General features: G+C 31.7%; 3 protein-coding genes across 3 annotated transcripts in view; all 3 read right to left on the bottom strand.

The window, feature by feature from the left end:
- Positions 1-230, bottom strand: part of LOC115890003 (neurocalcin homolog) — a 130729-nt gene extending 130499 nt beyond the window's left edge. The window contains exon 1 of the mRNA XM_030910114.1: positions 88-230. The gene's annotated coding sequence lies outside the window, so the exon portion shown is untranslated. The remainder of the gene's footprint in view (positions 1-87) is intronic.
- Positions 231-3082: 2852 nt separating this feature from the next.
- On the bottom strand, positions 3083-3952 carry LOC115889975 (probable small nuclear ribonucleoprotein Sm D1). The gene is made up of 2 exons (XM_030910072.1): positions 3823-3952; positions 3083-3698 (listed from the first exon to the last, which is right to left on the bottom strand). Exons 1-2 carry the CDS (start codon positions 3834-3836, stop codon positions 3347-3349), a joined length of 366 nt encoding a protein of 121 aa, XP_030765932.1. The 5' UTR covers positions 3837-3952; the 3' UTR covers positions 3083-3346.
- Positions 3953-7903: 3951 nt separating this feature from the next.
- The window catches only part of LOC115889868 (acetyl-coenzyme A synthetase), a 32520-nt gene continuing 12588 nt past the window's right edge, over positions 7904-27835 (bottom strand). Inside the window, exons 4-9 of the mRNA XM_030909949.1 lie at positions 22999-23238; positions 21561-21869; positions 15731-15864; positions 14887-15076; positions 10599-10788; positions 7904-8580 (exon numbers count right to left, since the gene is read on the bottom strand). Coding sequence (XP_030765809.1) covers positions 8135-8580; positions 10599-10788; positions 14887-15076; positions 15731-15864; positions 21561-21869; positions 22999-23238 — 1509 coding nt within the window. The 3' untranslated portion in view covers positions 7904-8134. The remainder of the gene's footprint in view (positions 8581-10598; positions 10789-14886; positions 15077-15730; positions 15865-21560; positions 21870-22998; positions 23239-27835) is intronic.

Here is a 27835-nt window from a genome sequence, read left to right as displayed (position 1 = left end):
TAAATGTCAACTAAGGATATATAAACACTCGGTACTGTACACCGTTCCCTGCGTGTAGTGTTCACAACGAATCCGAAAGTCACTCACAATGTTCGGTTTGTTGAATCAACACGGGCGAAAATATACACGGTACGATCTCGGTTAGAGGTACTATTTACGGCAAAAAATGTTTTTCGCACATCGTATTTAGGCTCTGATAGTCGCCATGTTTGCGGTATAGGATGCGCGCATGCCCGGGCACCAGCCGCTATACCCTGTGTCAAATTTTGCAAAACCCCGTTCCCCAAAATGCATGATCGGTTTGAGATCATATTGCAGGCTTTTTTCAAGCTCTTGGCTTGAACCGTCTATAGTCTTCCTGTTATTACTTCTGATAGTTACTCTACTGACATGTTTTTCTCAATTTAGGATAATTGACAAAATAGTAATCGACCTGACAGAAATTATCATTGATTGTCATTTCATAGGCCACTCTGACGCCGTTTTTTTTTCAGTAATATTTTTCTTTGGCAATAAGGTAAGGCAAAAAGGCCTTTGAAGTCTTTACATACCGGATGCGTCTCAAAAGTGGCTCACGTATGTTAGTATATGACATAAATTAGGATTGATTGACGTATTCAATTGTTTTTGGTCACTTCCTGTTTCCCCGGAAATGACTACAATAACTTTTGATTTTTAAACGGCACCCTCAGTATTGTTTTACTTTATTCGATAGAAAATGACATTCTGAATTGAATGACATATCATATGTCAACTTTTGACATTTTCGCTTAATAAAAAATCGTATTTTAAAATTCAATCTTCTTTCGTGAGTGCCATGGCTATATCAAAAGCACTTCAAATTCTTAATCAAGGAGCCTTGGAAACATATATTTGATCGTCTAATGTTTTTAGTGTCTTTTTCTGGCCAGTTAGAAAATGCTTATATCGTATTTTTAATCATATCTCAATTTTTTCAAATGGAACGAGGGTGGCTCATTAGCATATTTGGAAAAAGCATTTTTTAGGAATAATTTGATACCACACACTTGGTATTTCGAGTCAAACTATCGTTACGAACCGCAAGTTATAATTTCAAATAAACCATATGCGAAAATGTCAAAAGTTGACATATTATATGTCGTTCTATTCAGAATGTCATTTTCTATCGAATAAAGTAAAAAAAATACCGAGGGTGCCATTTAAAAATCAAAAGTTAGCTGAATGATAATCGATAATAATTTTGGCGTGGTCAGTCTCTAGACCTCATTATCTAAAAATAATGACATAAGATTTGTCAAAATTTAACACGAATTATAGAAAAATACCATAACAAAGGATAGAACGTTTCCAAACACAGAAGTCTTATTGCATAAAAATATATTTTCTCGAATTTTAAAATCATTTTTTATTCTACAGGGTGACGCACCTCATTCGCTTCGGTTGATTATGCAAAAAACTGAAAGATGTCATGGAGAAACTTGTCATGGCCCACAACCATCTCGATTGCCATTTTATTGAAAAATTGCTCTTTATTCAAATTCTGAGCTAGATGGGTATAGGAAACCCTAATATAGTTTGAAAGAGCATTTGAATCTGCTTCGATTTATTTAAAAAAATACAGGGTGTGGTATTTGAAATAACAAAGTTTTTATGTAAAATAAATATTTAAAATAGACCAGCAGTTTTTGAGACCCTTTTATACATTAAACGAAGCAATCAAATTTTTCAGTAAAGTTTATTCCTTTGGCTTAAAAGTCAGCACAAGAATTAATACGGAAAAGCAATGTACAGGGTGTTGACTATCTTTTTATTATTACCCTGTACATTTCAAAATAATTTTAAAAAATTAGGCACATTGCCTTCCCACATAATATACCCATAAAATCTTTTGTTTCTACATCTTTCCGTTTTCATATAATCAACCGAGGCGAATGAATAAGTGCGCCACCCTGTATATAAAAATAAATTCCAACCTTCTTAAGGCCAATTGACTATACGTGCCATTAAAAAATAAAGAAGAGTACGGGCCAAGAAATAATGTCTAGAGCTCGACCTCGCCAAAATTATCATCCGCAGCCGTCTTTGACGCCGTTTTTTCGATCGTATGGTATTTCTGTAGTTTTCGGTTCATTTTGTATTATTTTGTCATTAATTTAATCTGTTTTGTGCCTTTTATTACATGAGTGTTGACAAAAAATGATATATTTACAAGTTTTTAATTATCTTTTTGATATTTTAATGTGTGATATTTTGTTAGTAATGCCTTTTTTCTTTTTGCCTTTTAAATTTTTTTAAGTTAAGTTTTCTAGAGGATGTTTTTGTTGGTTATTTTTTCTCAGTATCCTATATTAGTTCTCTTAAAAAACTTAAAAACGCCGCAAAATGTTCTCTAGTAGTATTTTTTTTTAATATATTTACTGAAAATGTAAAAACAATCTAATTCTAAGAAGTTTTGTACAAATAACTTTTTGGAGAATTTATTTTACGACAATTTGTTTAAATTTCAGATATTGTAAATCTGGAAAATAGTATATTTAATAAAAAATGTGACAAAATAACTGAGATACTGAAAGCCTAATAAAATAAATTAACAAACTAGGTAGTCAAGAAATAATTTTATTTAGCAAAAAAATTGTAGAATATTTTTTAACTTGTGTTAAAAAGAATGTTGTTTAAAATATCCTTGATTTTATACTTAATTCTAAATAAAAAAAAACTGGCAAAATTATTTGGCTCAAAGTATTTGTACTGAGTTAAATTTATACATATTCTAATATTGCTTAAAGTGTATTTGTTGTGTATAAAATTTATTTGTCTTGATAAGCTGATAATTTAAACTACTCAATATATTATAATATATCTTTTACTCTTACTCATATTAATATATCTTGCGTTTATTATATTATCACTAGTGTTATTACAAAAGTAATCCATTACGAACAAAGTGGATGTCATAAAAATAGTGCAATTTTATGTGCATTGAAACATAAAAAACTTATTACAAGGTAGGTCCGACACACTGGGATGTGTAGTAAATTCCATACATTTGATAAATTGCATGATTACAAAGAACTCATGGGATGCGCTAAGAATTAATCAATAACTAAATAATGTCCTTTATTTAAATAATATATGAATTTTAAAGTATTCTTTTACAGTATGAATGTATCAATCACTTGGGATACTAACCTGGATTAATCCACTGATTTCTTAATTAAACCAAAAAAAAGTTATAAATACCTGTAGAAAATTTATTTTTCACGATTTAGCCTGGTTAAAAAAACCTTAGAACTGATTTATAACTAAGAACTTAAAACCTAATTATTATTTTTTAATGTTCATTCTGTAACACTTAATCGTATTTTTATCTTCTTCCTCTACCTCTTCCCCTACCCCTTGGACCACCTCTGCCTCTTCCACGGCCTCTGCCTCTTGCAGCCCCTCTGGCCGCTTCCTTTTTCTTAGCTTTCGCTTTCGGTGTGTCATCAATAAGCAGAGTTTCCAATGGAAGACTGTCCGGAAGTATGTAATAACGTATGTTGTTTCCCCTAACAGTCAATGTATCGAGATTGAGAGGGTTTCGATTTTTGGGCGTCATTTTAACGGCTTTCAAGTGTGTATTCATGGCTACGTCTACGCCTGTTATGGTTCCGTGGACTTGGGTACCGTTTTTCAGTTCCATCGTTACGGTTTCGTGGGATAGTTTCATTAAAAACCTGAAAAATGTTAAAAGCCGCTTGTAAGTATTTGAGGTTAGGCGTTGTGTCAAGTCGAAAAAACTTCGGTTTTATCGTTTGCAAAGTTTTGTAAGTAGATAAAGTTTAATATAGGGGTACTCACCTTACTAGCTTCATGATTAGAATATTCTAATTTACACTGTAGAAAAATATAAAAACAAATTTAATAAACGCGTTTGTTTCTGAAATGGAACGCTGATCGATGCTGGAACTCGAGCGCCATCATTTTTGCGGCAATTGAAAGCAACACTAAAATACATTACAGATTTCTTTAACTGGCAAATACGGTTTGGATACTCGAAATCTTAAGTTTTAAAACACTGTTAAATCGAAAAAAAAACATTTTTTAAAAAAATGTAAATGTATTTTAAAAAAATAATATACAAATCTAGTCTACGCCAATTACTAAAATATAAAGCATATATAAACTAAAGAATATGAAAAACAATATCACAACAAATATAAAGGTGTTCCTGTTGTGCGTTCTTAAATGGGCCAGCTGTTCCTTGTGAGTTTCAAGCAGTTTTTTCACTTCCTCCACCTCAATTTTCAGTAGTTTTTCCTTTTCTTCTGGCAATTTCCCTTCATTGAGCCTGTTTTCTACTATTTGTAGTCTTTCCTCGGTCGATTTTATAGATTGTTCAGCTTGCTCTATCTTTAAATTAAAGTTTATTAATTAAAATTAATATTTTGTTATATCCCAGACTTACTTTTTGCATTACTGTAGCCTTATCTAAAGACATGGTTGTTTGAAGTTATAATTTAAGGTAAATATAAAATATAAAAGGTTTTTCAGTAAGGAAACATATGTAAACAATAAATAAAAGAAACAGGTTAATGAATAAAATTCATTTACTTGCTTTTTTCATTTACTTAGGAAGTTCGTACGCTTCTCGTGAGATGGCGCTTATCCAGTTAAATGAAGTAAATTTACCAGAGAATTTACTTTTTAAGTATAGCCTCTGGTAGAGCTAGATTTTTTTAACAAATATTTTTATTAATATTTTCTAATTATATAGAAATAAAAAACCAGAAGTGAGTTTTAGCCTAAGAGCCTCCACAGACGCTAAGTTCTTTAACACAGGCGGAATGTGCAGGTCAGTTTGCGCAGTTTAACTGTGCGGTTTTACGCTATGCTAAATTGTTGCTTTTTAAGAGTTTGTTTATTTTTTTTTTCTAAAAGAACTTCTGAAATTATAAATCTTTTTAACAACTACTTCCCTATTTGCTTTCGAATCAATAAGCTACTTTAATTTTTCGACTACCTATATGAAGTGTTAATAAAAAGTTGCGGATTTGTTATTCCTGTCAAAATAAACTTTATTTTTTATTTTCCGTAGACATGGCATGCCTGTTTACTACAAATCGGCATTTTGTTTACAGTTAATAGCCCCCCATACACCAGAAGATTATTTGGCCTGCGGACTTGGTCTGCGATTCGATAAAACTGAGCGTCTGTGGGTGCCTTAAGGTAAGAAAAACAAGATAACTGATTTTTTTTAACTTTTTATTGCTGCTTTTTATATAACACTAATATTATTCTTAGGCAAAAATATCCACATGAAAACAAAATATACAATTAACACATTCTAAAAAAATATAGAACGGTGGAATGATATGTCTTCAAAGGCTGACTTTTAAATGCGCAGTCTTTTATGTTTTTATCTTTATTTACCATAAAGTTAAAAAACTAATGTAACTTTTGTAATAACAACTATTTGAGTCAATTAAATGCTTGAGTCGGTTGCTTTTGTGCAATTCCTATTTAACATAAACTTACAATTTTTTTTAAACAATATCTAAAATGTTTTCTAATTATTTTAAACTATTGGTTTAATTACTATACACACTGTACCCTCAAAATATACATAATCATATTTACTTAACATTTGATATTTAATATAAATATTTAATGTACAATATATTCAGGATATATATTATTTCATCAACACGTGATAAAATTTATATTTTTTTTAAATTTATAGTTCAATTTAACCCAACTTAAAACTTAAAACTATAATGTGAGTCAAAAGTTTTCTTTGTATTGTGCAGATACATCAAGTTATTCAATTTTACTAGCTGACAGTATACAAGGTGAGCCAAATTGCTTCTTCAACCTTTAACACATTTAATGACTAAAAAGAAACACAAATACTTTGATTTTTCTCATTTATATCCTCTTTAATAATCTGAATCTGAATAGTATGCTTTCCTAAACTTTGGTAGTTAAATTTTGTAAAAAATGACAAGTATACCACATAGATCAAACAATTTCATTTACCCTGTATAAAGTTTAGTTACAGTATTTTTTTTTTAAACAAAACTTATAACAATAAAACCAAATAATTTAGTAATAGGAAAAGTTTTGTAGAATGACTTTATATTCTATATAAGGCTTGAATTTTATTTTATATTATATTTATTAACGAATGTTTTACACGAACACATATTATTTAGACGTAACATGGTATGTTTGCTTTTTTATCATAAATATATAGTTATTATATTAAGTAGCTATTTGCTGTTGACACAGTATAGTGACACTGTATGTATATTTAAATTTACCTAAACATTTTATGAAGAAATAAAATTTTCTAATTATATAATTTTTTTCAATAACATCCTTCTTTTTCGCTGTGCCACTTTCCTTAAGCACATAAGCATTATATTATGTCTTTTAATGTGTGTATATAGGAATAATAGAAGTCACGAAAAATCATTCATCAGAGAAGAAACATTATCTTCTGTGATTATTTTTTTCTGTGCATTTGAGTAGCGTATGATCAGAAAATTTTATATATTAGTGAGTAGCTAAAGAAAAAATATAAATATTATAGATTAAAACTATCAAATATTATTCAAACCAACATTTAACGCGTGATATGAGCACTGAAAAAGAAGATTCAGACATATTTGTCGGATATTCTAAAAGTTATAGATTGTCCATAGTTAAACTTAAAAAAGTTGAAATTTCTAAGTTTGTAGGCAAACGAGTTGAACAAAATTTATCCAGATTTTTGTATATAGGTTTTGAGGAATTCACGAAATTTATTTTCCTACTTTTGAGGAAATACCCTGCATATTTAAGATAAGTCGTTAACTTATTCTTGGTTAGTTGTCATAGTAGTACTGTAAAACTTTGTCAGTTTATAAAATTGATATAGCAAAATAGATAAACACAATTTTACTAAGGTCAGCTGCCAAAACACTAATTATAAAATTTTAAATCACACTGGCCCGGAAGTTAGTGACCTACTTTGATGACCAACATCGGACAAAATGATTTTTTATGATCTTGAGGCATTCCACTTAAAGGTAATGAACTATCAACTTGGACACTTACAGGGTGGTCCGAAATGTATTCCGGAAACTTCAGCATCATATTCTGCTGATAAAATAAGTGAATAAATTCCTATAAATGTATATCCTAAAATGCTTAGTTTTGGAGATATAGGGTGTAGAAATTTTATTTTTATTTCGATTTTTTTCAAATAATTTCTGAAGTAACCTTAATATTTGAATGGCAATTGGTGGCTGGGTGACTCAAATCATAAATTTGAAATGCTTTTGTGCCAAATGTTTAACAGAAACTGTTTTATCATCATTTTTTACAGAAAACTTTGCAAAAAAATAAAATTTCACAAATTTATTATTTCAGTCAAATAACAACGTGTTTATTCTTTGTCAATAATGACATGTATTGACTATTTTCCATTCTAAATATGTTAAGAACGGTTGCTCGTAGCGATTTTTACAAAAATATATTTTTTACGTAAAAAATCACAGAGATGTAAATTTTTTCGCTCGGTAGTTTTATACAGGTACGGACAAAAAGTTATTACGCTTCAAAACAGTTAAAACACATGAAGGTGGCGCTCTCTACTATTAGGAGTCATATTGATATCAAAATCAAATTTCTCATGTCGAAAAACTACCAGACACTAATTTTCATCCAAATATTGACGTTACTTCAGAAATTATTTCGGAAAAAATCAAAATAAAATTGAAAATTCTATATTCTGTATCTCCGAAACAAAGCATTTTACAACATACATTTATACGAACTTTTTTACTTATATTTTTATCTGCAGAATATGCTGCCGAAGTTTCCGGAATACAGTTCGGACCACCCTGTATAGAGGTAGATAGGTAGAATAATGATGAAAAAGTAATAAAACAAAAGCTGAGATTTTACATTTGTGACACTTTCTGAATATCCACCCGTAAATAACGTAAAATTTTGTGAAACTACTAATAATATCTATAAACAGTCACTATCTCCCCGGCTACAAGCTCCTCGTGACATTTTTTTTGGCTCTCTTTCTTCGTCGACACTTCTTCTCACTACAACTTTCTTACTTCACTAAATTTAAGCGTATATAGTCAGTGTACATCTATCTAAAAACAGGTACAACCTAAGACTCCGCGGGTCTCATCTCGAACAACTGTTCCACCACCGTCGTGTCGGCCAGCGTGCTGATATCGCCCACGTCCCTGTCGTTCACCGCTATCTTCCTCAGTATCCTGCGCATAATCTTGCCCGATCTGGTCTTGGGCAGCGCAGGCGCGTGCTGAATGACGTCGGGCTGCGCGAACGGACCTATCCTCTCGCGCACGTGCGTCTTGAGCTCCTTGAGCAAGCGCTCGTCGAAAGTGGCCGTTTCCGACAGGGTGATGAAGCAGTAGAGGCACTCGCCTTTGACCAGGTGCGGTTTGGCCACCACGGCGGCCTCGGCCACGTGGTGGTGCTCGGTGAGGACGGATTCCACTTCGGCGGTGGACATGAGGTGGCCGGAGACGTTGAGCATGTCGTCGACGCGGCCCGTGACCCACAGGTAACCGTCGGCGTCTCTTCGGGCACCTGGAGATCAAAAGGGGATTTTTAGAAGCTTATCGGAAAGTATACAAATGTTTGTAGATGGAAATTTTTGAAGTCCCTTCTCAAGTAGCATTTTTAGACACAAAATCGAAACAAAATCTCTGCTGAGAAACGTTGCGAAACAGTTTTTTGATATATGATATGTTTCTAAATGATCTTAATGTCTTAAATTTTTCGAAACGTTTAAGAAACAGATGTGGCTCACATTTACAGATTTCGTACCTGTTTTGTGCCTGAAAAGTTTCCATAATTTATTTGATATTCTGTCAAATATGAGACCGTAACCTTACTTTATTGTTTAGATTTTGTTCCTCAGTTTTTACATTTAAGCATTCTTCAAGTTTTAATTGTACTATAATTAAAAAAGCAGAAGGAAGGGCATATGGTGAGTACAGATTTTTTTATGCGATTTTTTATACGCATTATAGAGGTGATTTGTTTTAGGAATAAATGTAATAACAGCCCAACAGGAGACCCAAGGAAAATGTTACCAGCAAACGTTTTTTTTCTCTTTTTTTCCACAATGGAATACATGTTTTTATGTTTTAATTGTGTTATAATAAGTAAATAAAAATGTTTTTTAATTATTTCGACCAGAAGTTTTGATTGGCGTTGTTGACAGGTGACTAGTTTTTGAAGACATTTCTACACAGATAGCGCTAAATCGAAACATTTTGGAAACAAGGTTTCCATTAATTGTCGATTTGTTTTCGAAGCACGAGTTTCTCTCTTTAGACACAAATATGATATAATGCAGATGATTTGTGTCCGACTCCATGTCAATTTTATAAAATAATGAATTAAATTCCGCCATGTTGGCTAGTGATAGCGTTTTTAACTAATTTTTTTTACCGGCTGTTGAGCTTTTAAACTCATAAGAACGCGTTCTACTACAAAATTATATCTATATATTTTTATTTTCAGAACCATGATATAGAAATAAAAATAAAAATCTATATTTCAAACAAAAATAATGATACTTATACAGGGTGTCCCAGAAATAAGTGCAAATATCTTAAGTGGGAGTATAGTTCAACCCCAGAAACACATCTATGAGGTTATTTTCGCGAAAAAAAAATTTTGAAAATTCGGAATTTTTTGAAAATTTTTTTGAAATTTTTTTTAGTTTTTATTTAAAAAACATAATTTCTTGATAATATGGCAACATAGGTAGTAGATTAAATTTACAAGAAAGAAAATCCAGAAAAGATCCAGTGGTTCTTTTTGTGTGGAAATTTTCAAAGTAAAATAACTCCGTTATTTTGGACTTATGTGAAAAACGATAGAGAGAAAATATGTTTCTTTTATCGAGATCTACCACCCCTTAAAATATTTGCACTTATTTCTGGGACACCCTGTATAGAAGGGGCATTAAAAATATGAAAGTACAATATTAAATTAAACGATGAATTTGCTTTTGCCAGACATTTTTTTGTGCGAGAAAACCTAAAAACAAAGATTTTAAGACAAAAAAATTATGGCATGACATTGTTGATGGTTGTTTTCCTTTTGAAATCCACACACAGACAGACTATTTTAGTTTGGTATTTTGTTTCTCCACATTTAGAAACAGTGGCTGCTGAAAACGGGAACATCTTGGACACAAATTGCAGAAAATGTTTCGAAACATTTCCTCTAAAAGTTTTGATTCCGCATCGAAACATTTCAGGAAACGGCTAGTGCCACCATGTTGGAACCACATGTAATAAAGCCATATAAAATATATAGGTTTCGAAAATGTTTCCTATTTGTGGCATACCGTTTCCATTTTGTGTCAAGAAACAAACACGATTATTAGAAACATTACCTAAAATGTGTCTGAAAATGCTCCTTGGGTTTATATTTGTGACCATTATTACATAAATTGCCGATCAACATTGTGCCTGTAAAACACACGAAAATGGGACACCATGTAGATCATACATTCCATGACGATCGAACAATAATCGTTCCATCGATAACTGTCTGTGGAATTCTTTAATATAATCCGGTAGACTTACCGTCGCCTGTGCAATAATAACCGGGGAATTTGGAGAAATAGGTCACCTCGTATCGATCGTGGTTGCCGAAGAGGGTGCGCATCAGGCCAGGCCAAGGGCGCGAAAACACCAGGTAACCCTCGCCTTCGCCCTTGATCTCCTTGCCGCTCTCGTCCAGCAACACGGGCTGCACCCCGAAGAAGGGAAATCCCTGGAAAAGACGGAGAAAATGCGGTTAGAACGGTGGAAAGTTACCCCGATTATACAGGGTGTTTCAATAAACATGTGCCATCTGTCGTGGGGAGACGTAGGTCCGATTCTGCTTTGTCTCGTAGCTACAAGGGGTTAGTCTTTTTTTTTTAATGTACATACTCAGATGGGCAAAAAACGTAACGAAGAAATTTTTGGTCAAATTTTTAAAGTGTTATATTTTTGTTATTTTTATAGCAATGATTTTTTTAGCAAACTGTATACAGGGTGGCGCCTCTCATACGCCGCGGAAGCTACAAGGAGAACGGTAGTTTATATCGAAATTAAATTTTGGGAGCATATATAGATTAACTGAAACCATTTTATAAAAATATATAGAATTATACAGGGTGTCCCCAAAAAAAGTTACACATCAAAGTTGTGTTTTTTCTAATGGAACACCCTATATATTAATTGATTTTCGGATTCTAGGAAAAAAATAAAGGTGAGTTTTATTAAAGAAGCATATACCTAAAATCTAAGGATTTCGACATATTTCACATTTTGTGAAAATAAAGAGTAAATTTTAACTTTCGATAACAGCTACCTAAATTTTAGTTGACCTTGTATAGCCTGATATTTAATTACAGTAACCATTGTATGTTAAACCAAATTGAAATTTAACCCGAAAAGTTATACAGGGTGAGACAAAATTAATATGGAACATTGGTACTTTTAAAAGCAAGTTACTCCTTTATTTTAAATGGAACACCCAATATATTTTTCCAGTTTTCAATGGGGAATTTATATATCTTCAAAATATTATTAAGGTTGCCTACCCCTCAGACAAAGATTTTCCCAGATATTTTAATTTTTATGATTTTGCGTCAGTAAATCTTTATTATTTGAAAAAATCTAGGTGGCTGTGTGATATACCATTTATTAATTTAACAAAAATTAAAGATTGTGGAGTAAAATACTCAAGGGTAATAAAAAATACACGTTTAAAACATATTTTAATTATTACAGAATTAAAACTAGATATAAACCTATAATTATGCGACAAAAATTAGCTGGATGAAATCAAATGCTCAAAATGCTTCCTTTCCTGTTAACTGCATAAAATGATTGTCTTTTCAAAAGGATCTTTTCATTTTAAAAAGCATATGTGGAGTTCTACCTGAAAAAGCAGCTCAATAATTTATCTCATGCTGTCGACACTAGTTGGTCGAACTTGGTCGGTTTTTTAAACACTGTCAACATATCCCCATAAAAAAAACAAGAAAAAAACCCAGACTAGATAAAATCAGGAGCATTTAACTATTCTATTAATTAGTTGGTGAATGCAGTGTGCATTCACCAACTAATAGAATCATATCAATTCTCTCTGATGTAGGATAAGTTTGCATTTTCGGCAAATTCCTGAGATTTTTGTTTGTTTTAACTGACAAAAAATTATAACTAGTTATTAAAGTTGAACTAATTAGACAGCTATGTTGAAGTAACGTCAGACATATCACAGCCACCTAGGTTTTATCAAATAATAAAGATCTACTCAGATCAAATCATGTAAATGAAAATATCTAGGAAAATCTTTGTTTGGTTTGGTTGGTTGCTCCATTAAATATCGGAATAATATACTGGGTGTTCCATTTAAAATAAGAGAGTAACATGCTTTTAAAGGTGACCAATGTTCAATATTAATTTTGTCTCACCCTGTATAACTTTTTGGATCAAGTTATAATTTGATTTAAAGTAGAATAGTTAGTTTAACTACATATTAGGCTACACTGGGTAAATTCCAATTTAGGTAGCTTTTATTGTAATTTAAAAATTGTTCTTTATTTCTAGAAAATGTTAAATATGTCAAAAACCTTATATTTTAGTCATATACTTCTCTGATAAAACTCACCTTTATTTTTTTCCTAGAATCCGAAAATCAATTAATATATAGGGTGTTCCATTACAAAAAACACAACTTTGATATGTAACTTTTTTTGGGGACACCCTGTAGAACTCCCTATATTTTTAAAAAGTGCCCTGAATTAACCTACATATGCTCACAAAATTTCATTTCAATACAAACTGTCGTTCTCCTTGGAGCCTCCGCGGCGTATGAGAGGCGCCACCCTGTATAATTATATCAACTTTAATTCGTAAACTAAATTTTTTATAAAGTTTAGTATTTGGCATATTATACCGGGGTTAATCGAGGGCTTGTTTTTTACCCTAACTTTAAAACACCCTGTGCAATAATTTCGTGTTTAAATTTTCTGATTTCTGAGCATTTTGTTTTTTGATTCGTGTCAATACATGTTTTGGTTAATTTTTAAGAGCGAAATGAACTGATCACGATCAATTTTCAATTTTTTCAATTATCATTACTTTTTGATGTAATTTTTTAATATGGCGAGTTGGTTTTGGAGATTACGTCGCATTGGATACTCTATACTGAAGTTAACGAAAACGTTAAAGACTAACGATACAGTCCTGGAATTAATAAACATTCATAACGATAGCAGAACTAAGAATATTAAAGAAAACATCTGTAATACTCAAGTATACAAACAGAAAAAAAAATATAAAAAATACCCTAATACTTTGTATTGCCTCCCTTGGCTGCTATAACCATAGATAAAAGAAAATAATCTACTATTAAGATGAGATATGAAACTTAATAGTAAAATTTTGGGTCAAAGCGCCCCTCCGTGTTTTTAGTAGAGACTACGTTTAACCCAGCACCTTCGCCTTTTCTGCTATAAATGTTTTTTATTTTTATATTTGAATTAAAAGGATTTATTTTTAAAGTTACCCTGATATATCAGAGTAACTTTAATAAAACATAAGAATATATATATATATTTTACAGTTTATTTTTTTATTTATCTGACAGAGTTTCATGTAAATGATCGTAAGTCGACTGGCTGTCTAATGAATAGACCGAGATTTATAGATTTTAAAGTGAACGAAAAAAAAATCAAACAACGAATACATACCATATATTTTTCTTTTATCTAAGATACATGCCTTATCGTCTTTTGGAAACACGTGCATTTTTGCAGTTTTGTTAGTTTCTTTGCCAGATGCAACACAACAAGAAAACATCATTTTTACAGTTAATAAATAATAAAACTATTTCTAAATATGATATTTAAAATTTAGATAGATAGAAAATTAAATAACAAACCGGTATTTGCAGACGGAGGCCCAAATTCAATAAAAATCAAAATTTTTTCTGCGAAAATCGGGCTTTTTTCACTGAAAAGGTATTTTTTGATTTATCAGCAATCATTGTCAAGTTGACAATATACAGGGTATTTTCTAATTAGTCTAAAAAATTGTGGTGTGATTCCTCATGTGTTCTTAAAACAATTTTTATATAACCATTAGGTCTAAAGTACTTCCTTTCTGATCTACAGGGTGTTAAAAATTTTAAAAAATCGATTTTTTTGCTTAACATAAATGGTACACCACTGCTTTTTTAAAGAAATTATATTTTTTTCTTGACTGGCCATCCTTTGTCAACAAAATTGATCTTTTGAGTTTTTCTTGTTCTTCAAACGGATGTCGAGAAAAAAATAAATATACTTATTTAGAGCCCGCCTTAATCCGTTTTCTAACGATTTTTTTATTTTTTAGAGTAATTAGGAAACACCCTGTATGTGCATATCACAGGCAGCCAAATAAACTAGTAACCTCTAAAAATGATTTTTCCTACCACTAGCGACATACCGTGTTTTTAGTGTGTACTAAATTATTTTATCAAAATTTCACCATATAAGTTTTCAGGCAATGGCTATAACTGCCCGTATACGTCCGTTCATACTGTCATTGAAGCTGCATATCATATTGCTTTATGCTTTCCCATTCTTGTGTAAAGTGACTTTTACAAAAATAAGTCTTTTGTAATTATCTTAAATAACAATACTTTTTTAAATTTGCTGTAGATCAGATTTATAAGTTGTTTTAGTGCCTGAAGAAGCGACAATAAAGTCGCGAAACGTCGCATAAAATATAATTGTTTCCTTTGATCTTTCTCAAATACTCACGATTTTTTTCTACATACTAATTACAGGGAACAAACAATAGTCATGATATTATTATCTTTCCAGATACTTACTGCGGCTCCGGGTTTCATAGGTAGTGCCCCTGGTAACGTGGTTAAAACATGTCCTCCAGTTTCGGTCTGCCAGAACGTGTCCACGATGGAACATTTTTCGTGTCCCACTTGCTTGTAGTACCACGTCCAGGCTTCCGGATTGATGGGCTCTCCAACTGAACCCAGTACTTTGAGAGATGACAGGTCATGCCTGTAAGTATTTCAGTAATAGAATTAATATGATGATTTTAGTCATAGGTAGATTTAGTTGATAAAGTTAGCGTTAGTTTTCAAAATGGAATACCTACATTTTGGAAGAATCTTGTTATTACAATCTTTTCTACCAATCGTATGTCTATATTAATAGTTATTTTTTATACAAGACGATAAAATGTTATTTTATCGTCGTGTATAAAACAGTATTTTTTTCCACTGCGAGTTACGTTTTAAAAAATATTCAGAAATTATTATTTCAAGGAATTTATTACGAGTAGAAAAAATATTGTGCTGAGTTGGCGTTGGTTTCTATGTTATTTGACAAATAAATAAAGCTGTCTCTTTAGTTGTCAGTTTTGAGTCAATATTTTTTAATTCTCTTTCGTGTCGATTGCTGATTGAATTGGAGCCAGAAATGGCTCAAAATAAAATAAGTAAGTTACCAACAGATATTCAGGCTGAGGCGACAAACGCCATATCTAAACTACTTCCATTTAACAACCTAACATAAGGCAATTTTAATAGTTTGATATGGAAAAAAATTATATATTTCTGAAATATGAAAATTAGTTAAGAAGAAAAATAAGTTAATTTATTATTTCTAAAGCGCCAAAAATATGCAGCATAAATATACAGCATTTTAGCATACCTTTTTACCAAGTTATCTCCAAACTTCATCAGTGCTCTGATAGCTGTTGGAGCTGTATAAAACTGGTTCACCTTGTATTTATCTATGACAGCCCAAAACCTGTCATTGTCAGGATAGAACGGGGTACCTTCAAACTGAAAAAGAGAAAAAAAAAGGAAAAATTATTTCAACTGATATTTGTCACAACATATTAAATATAAGTAGAAATTTTTAATAATACTTATTGTTTAGTCATACATTATTGTTTCTACAAATTTAATTTTTCTGAATTTTCAAGATTCAAAGTCAAAAAACGTGGAAAATTGCAAATAAAAAACATAACTAAAATCTGCCAAAACTCAAAGAACGTCAATGAATTGACATTTTACAATTTTCGATCGATAATCAGTAGTTGCCAATATATAATATTAAAAACTCCTATGACAGTATTGCCAACGATTTCAGATATTGCTGATGGCTCTGTATATTATTATAGCGTTATATTTTAGTTTTTTAATATTTGTATACAGGGTGTGCGAACTGCATTCCGGAAACTTTGGCAGCATATTTTTCCGATAAAAATAAGCAAAAAAGTTCGTATAAATGTATGTCCTAAAATGCTTAGTTTCGGAGATATACAGGGTGTAGAAGTTTCATTTTTATTACGATTTTTTCCAAATCATTTCTGAAGTAAGGTCAATATTTGGATGAAAATTGGTGTCTGGCAGTTTTTTGGCATGAGAAACTTGATTTTGATGTCAATGTGTAGGGGGCGCCACCTACATGTGTTTTAACTGTTTTGAAAAGCAATAACTTTTTGTTCGTACCTGTATAAAACTACTGAGTGAAAAAATATACATTTCCGTGACTTTTTACGTAAAAAATGTCTCTTGGTAAAAATTGCTACGAGCAACCGTTCTCAAGATATTTACAATGGAAATAGTCAATACATGTCATTATTGACAAAAAATAAACACGTTGAATAGATACCTAGTTATTTGCAGGACCGTATCTGGTTCAACCCCCCCCCCCAAATTATGGCCAAATTTTTTTAAAAAGTAATGATCATTAAGTAAGGAAGAATGAAAGAAAAAAGAAGAAGAAGAAGATGGATGAATATACATTATACACCCTAACCCATAGAGAAAGATAGTAAAAAGAGAGTGGCAGATTAAATTAGGACGAATGGCATCGCATTTTGTTTTCCTGTCGCGCAACTCAGATCTCCTAAATTTGTCCAAATTGAGCTACGACTGATGATTTTGCTTCCATCTTTCTCTAACGCAACTGCTTAATTACGTGTTAAAACTGCTTAACGTTACTTTTCTAAAAATTTGTTTTCAATTAAGGTTTGAGTGTAGCCCACAGGGATTTTTTTATTATGCTTTTTTCCTAGCAGTTTTGACCCCCCCCCCCGCAAATTTGGTCTAGATACGGCCCTGGTTATTTGACTGAAATAATAAATTTGGGACATTTTTATTTTATTTTAAATTAATCATAATTTTTCTGCGAAAAGATGGTGACAAAACAGTTTCTGTTGAACTTTTGGCACAAAAATATTTCATATTTATGATTTCAGTCTAATAGCTATTTAGTCAACATGTTTAATTTATGTCAATGATGACAGGTATTGATAATTTCGATTCCAAATATCTCGAAAACCAATACTCGTCGCGATTATTACCAAAAGACCTTTTTTACGTAAAAGACGTCGTAAATGTACATTTTTTTACTCTGTAGTTTTATACAGGTACAGACGAAAAGTTATTACTCTCCAAACCAGTTAAAAAATATGTAAGTGGCGCCCTCTACAAGTAGGAAACATATTAACGTCAAAATCAGATTTCTCATGTCGAAAAACTCCCAGACACCAATTTTCATTCAAATATTGACCTTACTTCAGAAATGATTTTGAAAAAATCGGAATAAAAACGAAACTTCTACACCCTGTATCTCCGAAACTAAGCATTTTAGGACATACATTTATACGAACTTTTTTACTTATTTTTATCTGCAGAATATGCTGCCGAAGTTTCCAGAATACAGTTCGGACCACCCTGTATATTTTTGTAAAATATAATAAAAATTATTATGTTTTGGGGAATCTTATTATATATTTTATAATACATTAAAAAAGAAACAATATACCGGGTGTTTTTTAAAACTGACTCACATCTATAACTTTTTTATTTTCTCCGTTAGTATATGGCATAAGTCAGGAATGATTGACGTATTCAATTAGTTTTACTTCCTGTTTCACCGGAAATTACTACAACTTTTGATTTTTAAATGGTACCCTCGATATTTTTTACTTTATTTGCTAGAAAATGGCATTCTCATTAGAATTGTGGAAGTATTTTTTAACTAAAAAAATGCTATATGTTTTCTTATGTTTAGCGCAAATAAACCTTTTTCTAAGGTATGTTTCCATGCAAATCATCTAAAGTCGACAAGCTGATTATGAATAAACTGTGATATAACTTTAGAACCTAAAAACAAGATCTAAGGGTGTGACAGTAAATGCGGTTAAAATGTTCAATGCATTCCACAAATTAATAGCACTATTGTATATAAATGTCCTTAGCATATATTTAAAAGATCAAAAGTCAGAGAAAATTATGAGGAACCAAAGTATACACATGGAACCATGGCACACAAGTGCGTAAATATACTCTTTGTAACGTAGCCATCTAACGTAAATATACGTAAAAGTACGAAACTAAAAATAAGGCGACTTGGGAACTAGAAAAAAATAACTAGTAATGCCTCTAAACTCATGTTGTAAGTGGTACGCATAAATATGCATGTGAAATGACGTTGCAAATAATGGTTCGATATTATTTCCATTCGTGTGATATTGTTTGGTAATTTTTATTTAAAAAATTTGGCATCACATTCCTTGAAAAAATTTGAATATTTTTGACGTGTACAGAACTAGAAATCAAAACAGAAACATCTTAGAAATGGAACATGTGAATATATTTCAGAAATGGAGCAAGTAAATTTAAAATAATCTAATTAATATTTCTTAAAAAGGTTTTTACTCTTTGACACCGTTTTTTTAATTGTATGGTTTCAATATAAATATTTCAGGAATATCATCATTTTACTGAAAAAAACTAATAAATGTTGGCAAATTAAATTTTTAATATACAGGGTGTCCCAGAAATAAGTGCAAGCATTTTAAGGGGTGGTAGATCTGGTCAAAAGAAACGTTTTTTTTTCTTTACCATTGTTCAAATAATTCCAAAATAACCGAGTTATTTTACTTTAAAAATTTAAACAAAAAATGCTTTTTTCTTTAAATTTTGAGAACCACTGGATCTCTTTTGGATTTTCTTTCATGTAAATTTAATCTACTACCTGTGTTGCCATATTATCAAGAAATTATGTTTTTTAACTTAAAACTAAAAAAATTCCAATTTTTTTTTAAAAATACGAAATTTTAATTTTTTTTTTTCGCAAAAAATACCTCATAGGCGTGTTTCTGAGCCTAAAATATACTACCAGTTAAAATACTTGCACTTATTTCTGGGACACCCTGTATAAAAAAAAAAACGTTTGAAACTAAGAGCGCACCTTTTTTTCTTATAGTCTTATATACGGGTTAAAAAGGCATCACGCTATGAAATAAAAACACTTATCAAAACTCGAAGTAAAAAGAGTAGCAGTGGCAACATTGTGACATGCATTCGTCAAATATTTTGATGACGCGCACGCCAACTTTGATTGATTTTCCTATAATGAACAAATCGATACTTTAATCTATCGATATATTTAAACATCCCTATTTAAACGGTAATGAAAAGAAAATTGAATATCAATTAGTGAAATTGCTATTTGTTAATTACAATACTGGCATATAAAACGCACGATAATTAAGTAATGATGTAACGATGACTTGTTTATTGAAGAATTAATTAATAGAAAAAATGCCATTCATTTATTTAAGTCATTATGCATTTTCAATATGGATATTAATTTGTTTGACATACTGGATGTTTTTTTAAATATTATTTTATTATTTTACTAGAGAGTTGACCTGGGTAAGTTCGTACAGCCTAACAGTGAATTCAAGTGAAGTTTTTTATCAATCTTATGGTACGCACGATTGAGACCAACCGATTTGCCAGTTCTGTTCTCTTTATTTTTCTATATATGTTACAGTATTTTTCTAGATTTGAATATGCTGTTTCTCTACTATTTTCCTACTATTTGAATTTCAATTCTATTGTGTCTAGTATGTCACTGATTTGCAGTGGGCATCAAAACAAAAAAAAACCTTTCTACCCGAAGGTGTAAGGTATACTAAATTAAATAAATTTACTAAATTGCTACACTATACACAAATTGTTTCCATTTATTTTTGTCTCTTGCTAAACTTTTGACTTCTGTTAATGTTAGTCCTCTATCCTGCACTATCTTCTCTATTGTGTCATTCCATGATTTAGTTGGTCTTCCCCTTGATCTCTTTCCCTGCATTTTAGCTTCAAACACGCCTTTTACTGGTATGTCGTTGTTCATTCCAATCAAATGTCCATACCACCCTTATACCACCTAAACTGACATTGCTCAATTTTATTCAGAATCGAATCTACTTTTAGTTCCTCTCTTATAAAGCTGTCTCTTATAGTCTATCTTTTCTTGTTACCCCAAGTACTCTTCGTAGATATAACATCTCCATTCTTTGGATCTTACTCTTCAATCTTTTGGTTAATACCCAACTTTCACAGCCAGATGTCAACATCGGTATGAATACTGTCTTGCATATACTCATCTTCACTGCTCTCGAGATTTCTTTTTTATTTGAGAAACTGTTCTTAATGATCAATTATTATAAATTAATAAGCCATAAGCGTGCGTGACGTGAGCTGTCAATTGTGGAAGATGGCGGAGTTCCAAACCTAATATAAGTATTTAAAATTTTCGTTTGATTCGTCTCTACTCCGAATAGCAGAATAACTATTAAAATATCGGAAAAATTCCCAGAAAAAAAATATACAGAAAATTAAGTTTTAAATAAATGACAGTTCACGTCACGCACGCTTATTTATATCCACTGCAAATCAATATAAAATACTAGACATTATAAAATAGAAATTCAACAGAAAATAGTGCGAAAGTAACATTAACAAACCACAACTGAGAGCCAGCTGTTGATTTTTGATGTCAAAGCAAATACTGACAAATACTAACATCAGAGTCAAATTTTACTTTTATTTCATTTTATCTATGACACTATACAGTATGTCCCCGGATTGTTATTACATGAAGAAAAACTTTTTTATTATTGACATTTTGTGAAAAACCCATTCTTCTTAAAAAAATTGTTTGTTTTAAAATGGTTAGTCCCGTTTAAACTTTTCAAAACTTCCATATCCTTTTAGAGAAAATTAAAGAAAAATTGAAAATGTGGTTGAATTTTTTCAAAGTCCTAAAAATTAAAACGCGATTCTATGGTAATATAGTTTTATATAATCATATTTTTGATGTTGTTAAAGTATCAAATTTTCCGATAACTATTATCACCCTTTCCGTAGCACTGAACACTAACTAAATAAATTTCTCTTCTTCTCTAAAATCTTTAACATTTTAAAACAGAAAAAAATATGACGTTAATTAAAATTCTGTCAATAATAATCTATCAAAGAATGAAAAAGAAATTATATTACCATAGATTTTCATGTTTTTTTTAATTTTCTCTAAAACGTTTTGAAAAGTTTAAACGGCATTAACTATTTTAGACCAAGCAAAAACTTTTATGAAGAATTAATAATATAATAATAAAAAAGTGTTTCCTCTTGTAAAGACAATCCGGGGACATACTGTATAATCTAGAATTGATACTTACCAACACAGAGGTAGCTGCATTGGCTAAAGGCCCGTACACACCATAACTGTGCCCAGTAATCCAACCAACATCAGCGGTACACCAGTAAACATCATTCAGTTTGTAATCGAACACGTACTTGAAGGTGGTGGCAGCGTAAAGCAAGTACCCTGCGGTGGTGTGAAGTACCCCTTTGGGTTTCCCCGTGGAACCGCTGGTGTACAACATGAACAAGGGATCCTCGGCTTGCATCCATTCTGGGTAGCAACTGGTAGAGGCCTGGGGTACTACGTCGTGCCACCAGATGTCCCTACCTTCGGTCATGGGTGTCTAAACAGAAGTTGAGAGAGATTCTAGCTAATTCGTTACTTTGGATAACAAGATTAAGGAGTAATGATTAAGGAAGGATTATATCAAAAATCTTGGGTTGTATTCAGTTGCAAAACCAGGCGAACCAGACCGGTAAACCACGGTAAAGAGCGGTTCCTGAGAGACATCGGTTTGATACGGAACGGTTTGGTAAAATACTGGAAACGTCAAATGTTGACGTTTTCTAAATTTCAATACCTCTATTATAAAAATTATCTTTTATGCGTTTTTAATGTAAAATATTCTCTGTTTTTACGTTCGCTTCTTCTTTTCAATGGAGTTTAATATTGAAAAGAACTTTATTAATAAACTGTTAAACTCGTTAGACAGCTCAATTGAAGATTTGCAGGTCCAATATTAAAACAGATCAATAATAAATAAACAAATCTAATCAATATTTATATTTTTACAGCTTACAAAATATTCACGATTACTTGTTGTCTTGTTTTTCAGGTTTTTTTTAAATAAATGTTCCTGACTTTAAGAAAAAATGGCTACATGATAAGTTTAAATGGTCCTCAAAAGGCACTCTATTTAGTTAATGAAATCTATTTACCTTTACTGCCTACCTTCATTGCTTTTGGATGTAAATACAAAATATTATTACAAATTTCAGAAATTAAATGATAATTTCACTCGAACTTCCAATATTTGCTTGATTTCTCTAACATAAATGACATTAATTGACAAACAAAATCAGAAAACCCAGCCTTCTCGCGCTGGTTAGTTTGGTGACAGTTCGTTATAACCGAATTTTTCAGGAACCGTGTTCCGTAATTAGAAAAGTTTCAGGAAACCGATAGAAACGGAACATAAAGCCATAACCAAGGTAAGCAACGGAATACACCCTTAATGTCGAAATATTTGGCACGTTAGTGTACAACCTTCCACGAAAGGAACTTTATAGAAGACTGGCACGTTTGCCGTGTAAACAACCTACAATCGCTGGATGATTTTCGTTTTTCATGAATGGCTTAGTACTTTCGTAGATCATGAGAGTGTGAGACACGATCGTGCTTCAGTACCCGTGTCAACCTAGCTTTAATCTTTTTATTCAAAGATTCGTTGTTAATAGAAATGTCCCTCTTACCCTGTTGTTCTGTCTCTGAGGTGCCGATCCCTTGGGAGTGGTCACCCGCTCCAAATGCGACACCACGATGCAGTGGTGCACGTTGTGGCCTTCGCTGGCGCACCTCTGCATGGCGTGGTCGCAGATCGTTTTCAGCTGGAGCAGCTTCTCGCCTCGCCACACGCCATCAGCTGTCACGATGACGCGCGCCTCGCAGTCAACAATCCTTTCGGCGAAGGAATCTGATGAGAATCCTGCAAACTAACATTTAAAAGAATTGTTAGAAGCGTTTGGGAATACCTATTAAAATAAGATTTAAACTAGAAACTAGGCCACATATCAATGGAATTATTGCAATACTTTTGTAACTTTTTGGGTTCCTTAATTATGATGAAGAGCAACGGCCTAGCTACGTTGAAACACCGGTTGCCATTAGAACACCCGAAGTTAAGCGACGTAAGGCGATACTGATGGATGGACGGGTGACCGGTTCGAAACTCTGTATCGTGCTGTTGTTCAAGGGAAAAGTGTAAAATCTATTGATACACACTGCTCATTCACGCCCGCCGGTTCGAGGCCGGATGAGATCGGATATCTCGTGAGTAAGAGTTGATTTAGACACTTGCCAAGTCGGTAGGCCATTAACCATGATATGGCCGAGGACCGCGGTTCGGATTCCGCGTAAACAAAGTAGGGCTTAGCCCGATCCTGTCAAATTAAGCCACACCCAAAATTCCAAACTCACGTGCTTTGATTAAGGCTTGATTAAAGTTTGCAGAGCTTCAGCATTTGCCATAAAATAGCGAGCAATTTGTTACAAAACCATATAAATTATATATCACTGTAATCACAAAATTTCAATCTATTTCCGTATTGTAACGGAATTTTAAATTATGTCTTTATTTTCGAGAAAATTTAGTCCAAACACAAGGAATATTTTGCTGATGTTTGACTATCAAAATCTTAAAAATAAATAAGTTGTCTAAAAATGTGCTACAATACGGATATAGTATAATCCTTTATCTTCAATTTCCTTCTTCATTTGTGTAAAAATACCTAGGCAGTTTTACATAAAACGTTAAATGCCGAACGCTTATTTTCCTACTTTTTCGGAATAGTGAAATGGACTCTTAAGGGCCTATTGTGTTTCAACAGAAGAACTACATAACTTTTAGAAATACAGTGATCGATTTGATTGAAAACGTTACCGAAACGTGCCATGCTTCCTAAAAATAAACATGTTTATTTCTGATTCTATCTGTTGGCCTTATTTGCCTTAGATAACGAGGAAAATGTTGTTGGGAAAAGCGAACAACATCCTATTTTCGGACGCTTTGTTGACACGTAGGTTAGGTCATTGTGTTTTCGAGTTAAAATAATATTGTAAATAATCATAATAGTAAATAACAGCCTCAATATTTCAAAAGTTAAATAATAGGACTTCTTAAAAGGCATATTATACAATGTGTCCATTAACATAATGAGTATTTAACACTATTTGAAAAAATAGGACAATGCAAATTTCATATTGTCATTGGTACTTTTTCCTTCTCTATAATTTAAATCTATCTGAGAGTAATCTAGTTTTTTTTGCTAAATATGAAAAATTTTAATTAATAAACACTAAAACTGCATATTTTGATTTTTTTCACTTTTCAAAGCTTTCAAATATACGAATTATTGAATTGAAAAAAAAATCTCAGATAGATTTTTTAGGAAATTTTATGCTCTACAAGAATCCGCGATATAAAAATTTTTATCGCTTTATTTTTTAATCGCTTTTTATTCAAAATCTGAGCCAGATAGATATAGGAAACCCTAATACAGTTTGAAAGAGCATTTAAATCTGCTTCGACTTATTTAAAAAAATACATAGTGTTGCATTTGAAATAACGAAGTTTTTATGTAAAATAAATATTTCAAATAGACCAGCAATTTTTGATACCCCTGTATACATTTAAGAAAGCAATGAAATTTTTTAGTAAAGTTTATTTCTTTGGCTTGAAAGTCAGCGCAAGAATTAATTCTGAAAAGTAATGTACGAGGTGTTGACAAACTTTTTTATTATACCATGCATATTTAAATATCTTTAAATATCTCAAAATCCAAAGCTTTTAAACATATTAAACCTTTATAATAAATGCCTTATTTTATGTCCAAGAATCCAAAAATGAAATGAAAAACCGGGTGTTCCACAAGAAAATATATAACTTTGGTATGGATCTGACACACCCTGTATATTTCAAAATAATTTTAAATTATGCACATTGCCTTCCCACATATACCCATAAAATAATTTGTTTCTACATCTTTCCGTTTTCGTATAATCAACCGAGGCGAATGAGGTGCATCGCCCTGTATAAAAAAGCATTTCTATTTTTTTTATATCTCTATTAACCAAAAGTGAAGGTGTTCTTGGCAAAAAGAACTGTTTGTTATTTAGTTGGTTTTTATGTATTGTGATAGTATTAAAAAATTATAAAAAAAATATTGAAGGACTACAAGATCGGATATCGATAAACTTGAGTACTACTTCCGCAATTTGGGCTTGGCGTACAAGAAAGTTCATTTCTCGGTTCCTCGCCCATATCGATTGCGGTACTACCTTAATACAAGGTCATGGTATTAAGTTCGTCATTTTTTTTATATGTAAAAACGGTACCAGATTTGTTTCTTTCAAATTGGGTACAAAGGTTAGAGAATTTGCCGATAACCTGTTTGGATAATTTCTTATTAGTGCGTCATTTACACGTTACAACTTTCAACAAAATTTTGAAGAAAATTTACGCATTTTTCAGTATAAGTTTCTGTGTTACGAAATCTAATAATTTGGAGATTGAACATAATTTTGACATAATATTATAGCTCTATGTAAATGGCTTATCGTCGCTTAGTAAGCTGAGGGCTAGTCCACACTTTGCTGAAATTATCTGAATATTTTTGTCACTGTCTGTGTTACCTAATTATGATGAGTATATCAGGGTTTGGTCTCTTTCTTATCTGTAGTCATGAAATTGACTATTTTGGTAAGTCTGACTGGAAAATTTATTTTATCCAACTAAGTTACCACAGTTTACGTCGTTTGTCGGATGTTTCGGATCGAAATCTTCCATGATTCTTTGGACAGACTACAGTACTGTACTAAAAACAACTTCAAGAACAGTACATTTGCCAGGCTCATCATCAGATTGTATGTATTCTACAGTAATACTATCAGAATATATTCTGCCGATTCTTCTTCTGGCTCACAGAATCTGCACATGGCTTCATCTGTGGATCTCATGAGCCCCATGCCTATTGAGCTTGCAATACTCTGCATCAAAAACTGGGATCTATGTTTCAAGAAGTACATCACCTCTATGGTTACAAACCAAAAAAGGAACAAAATATACCCCATAAAATATAAAAATGAACCAAAACAACTCTTAAAATGCCGTAAAAATAATTTTTGGCAGAGATATATCTCCAGGATCTCTGTTTGTTGCTAACATAAATTTCTTTCAAGTAAAAAACAGTTCTGAATTTTGTCTCCCTGAACTTTGAACCCTACAGTTTTTTACACAAACTGAGCGGATATTTTAATTTTTTGTATTCCCACAATCCTCTGAAGATTGTTGTATTATCTGGCTTTCCGAGATGCATATAGTATATATGCTTTCCGACATTCTTTTTTTCATAGGTTCATTGTAAAAATATATAGTACATTATATAAATCCATAATGAAATAACATATTTTGTATAGGCATTGTACTTTACTCCAATCTTTACATAAATTAAGTTACATTCTACTATTCTGTTGAATATTTAAATCCAAATTCTTGATGACGTATGTGAATACAGTGTGACACAATCACAAAGATAGCACTTATCATGGCCCCTTTCTGGGTACATTTTCTGCATCCAAATGTTTTTTTTTGCGTTTATTATTTAGAATTAATCAGTTTACACTGTTCACAGATTCAATTTTTTTAAAGGAATAGCAATTACAAAATTTTATTTTAATTTGTATGGTAAATTTATTTATTAATTAATTTATAAAAAAAAAACCATGGGTCTTATGAATAAAAGTTAAGCAAATGCTTTTACTTAAATTTCTTGAAATAGACTTATACAATTTGTAAACAACCAACAAAGATAGTTCTATAGAAAAAGCAATTGCTTCTCTTTATTCATCAGGCCCCATGTCTAGGTTCTTGGTTTTTTTATATTCCTGTTCATATATTAAAACATCAATAAACACCCATTAATCACTCTTTCTACGTAAATAATTTATTTATAATTATTAATACATTTATCCATGTCTTATGTGCGTTATAGTGGAAAATTTAATTTCTGGTTTTACGTAATCCAAAAGTAGGGATAAATGCGTCAATTTTAAAAAACTTTTCGAGTCAAAATTCTTATCAATTATTTATAGATTTTAATTTTGTTTTACATTTATTATTAATACTATTGGTATCGCGTTTGTAACGCCAAAACTAGGGTCCAAGGCAACGAAAAAGTCGACGCACTAGCAATGCAATCATCATCAGAGTACTATCTTGGTCCAGAGCCAGTACTGGAAATGCCCAAATAGTAGTGCAGTAAAACTCAGGATCAGGGAAAAACAGACCGTCCTAAAGTGCAGATTACAACAGAACTCTTGACAGGACATATATGCCAAGTGTTACCTGAACAAGCTCAACCTGTATCAAGGAAGTCTTTGCTGAAAACTCTGCTATAAAGATTTTGAAATAACAGAGCACATGCTACAGGGAGACTCTGGATCACAAGCAACATTTTCTGTTTGGGAGAGCAAAACTAGAACCTGAGGAACTATGCTCACATCCCATCAAGGAAGCGCACAAGCTGATGCAGA

Source organism: Sitophilus oryzae, unplaced genomic scaffold (genome assembly GCF_002938485.1).
Source record: "Sitophilus oryzae breed Bouriz unplaced genomic scaffold, Soryzae_2.0 scaffold_857_pilon_pilon, whole genome shotgun sequence".
In the NCBI taxonomy this organism is placed as follows: Eukaryota; Metazoa; Arthropoda; class Insecta; order Coleoptera; family Curculionidae; genus Sitophilus; species Sitophilus oryzae.
This window is presented reverse-complemented; position numbering and strand designations above follow the sequence as displayed.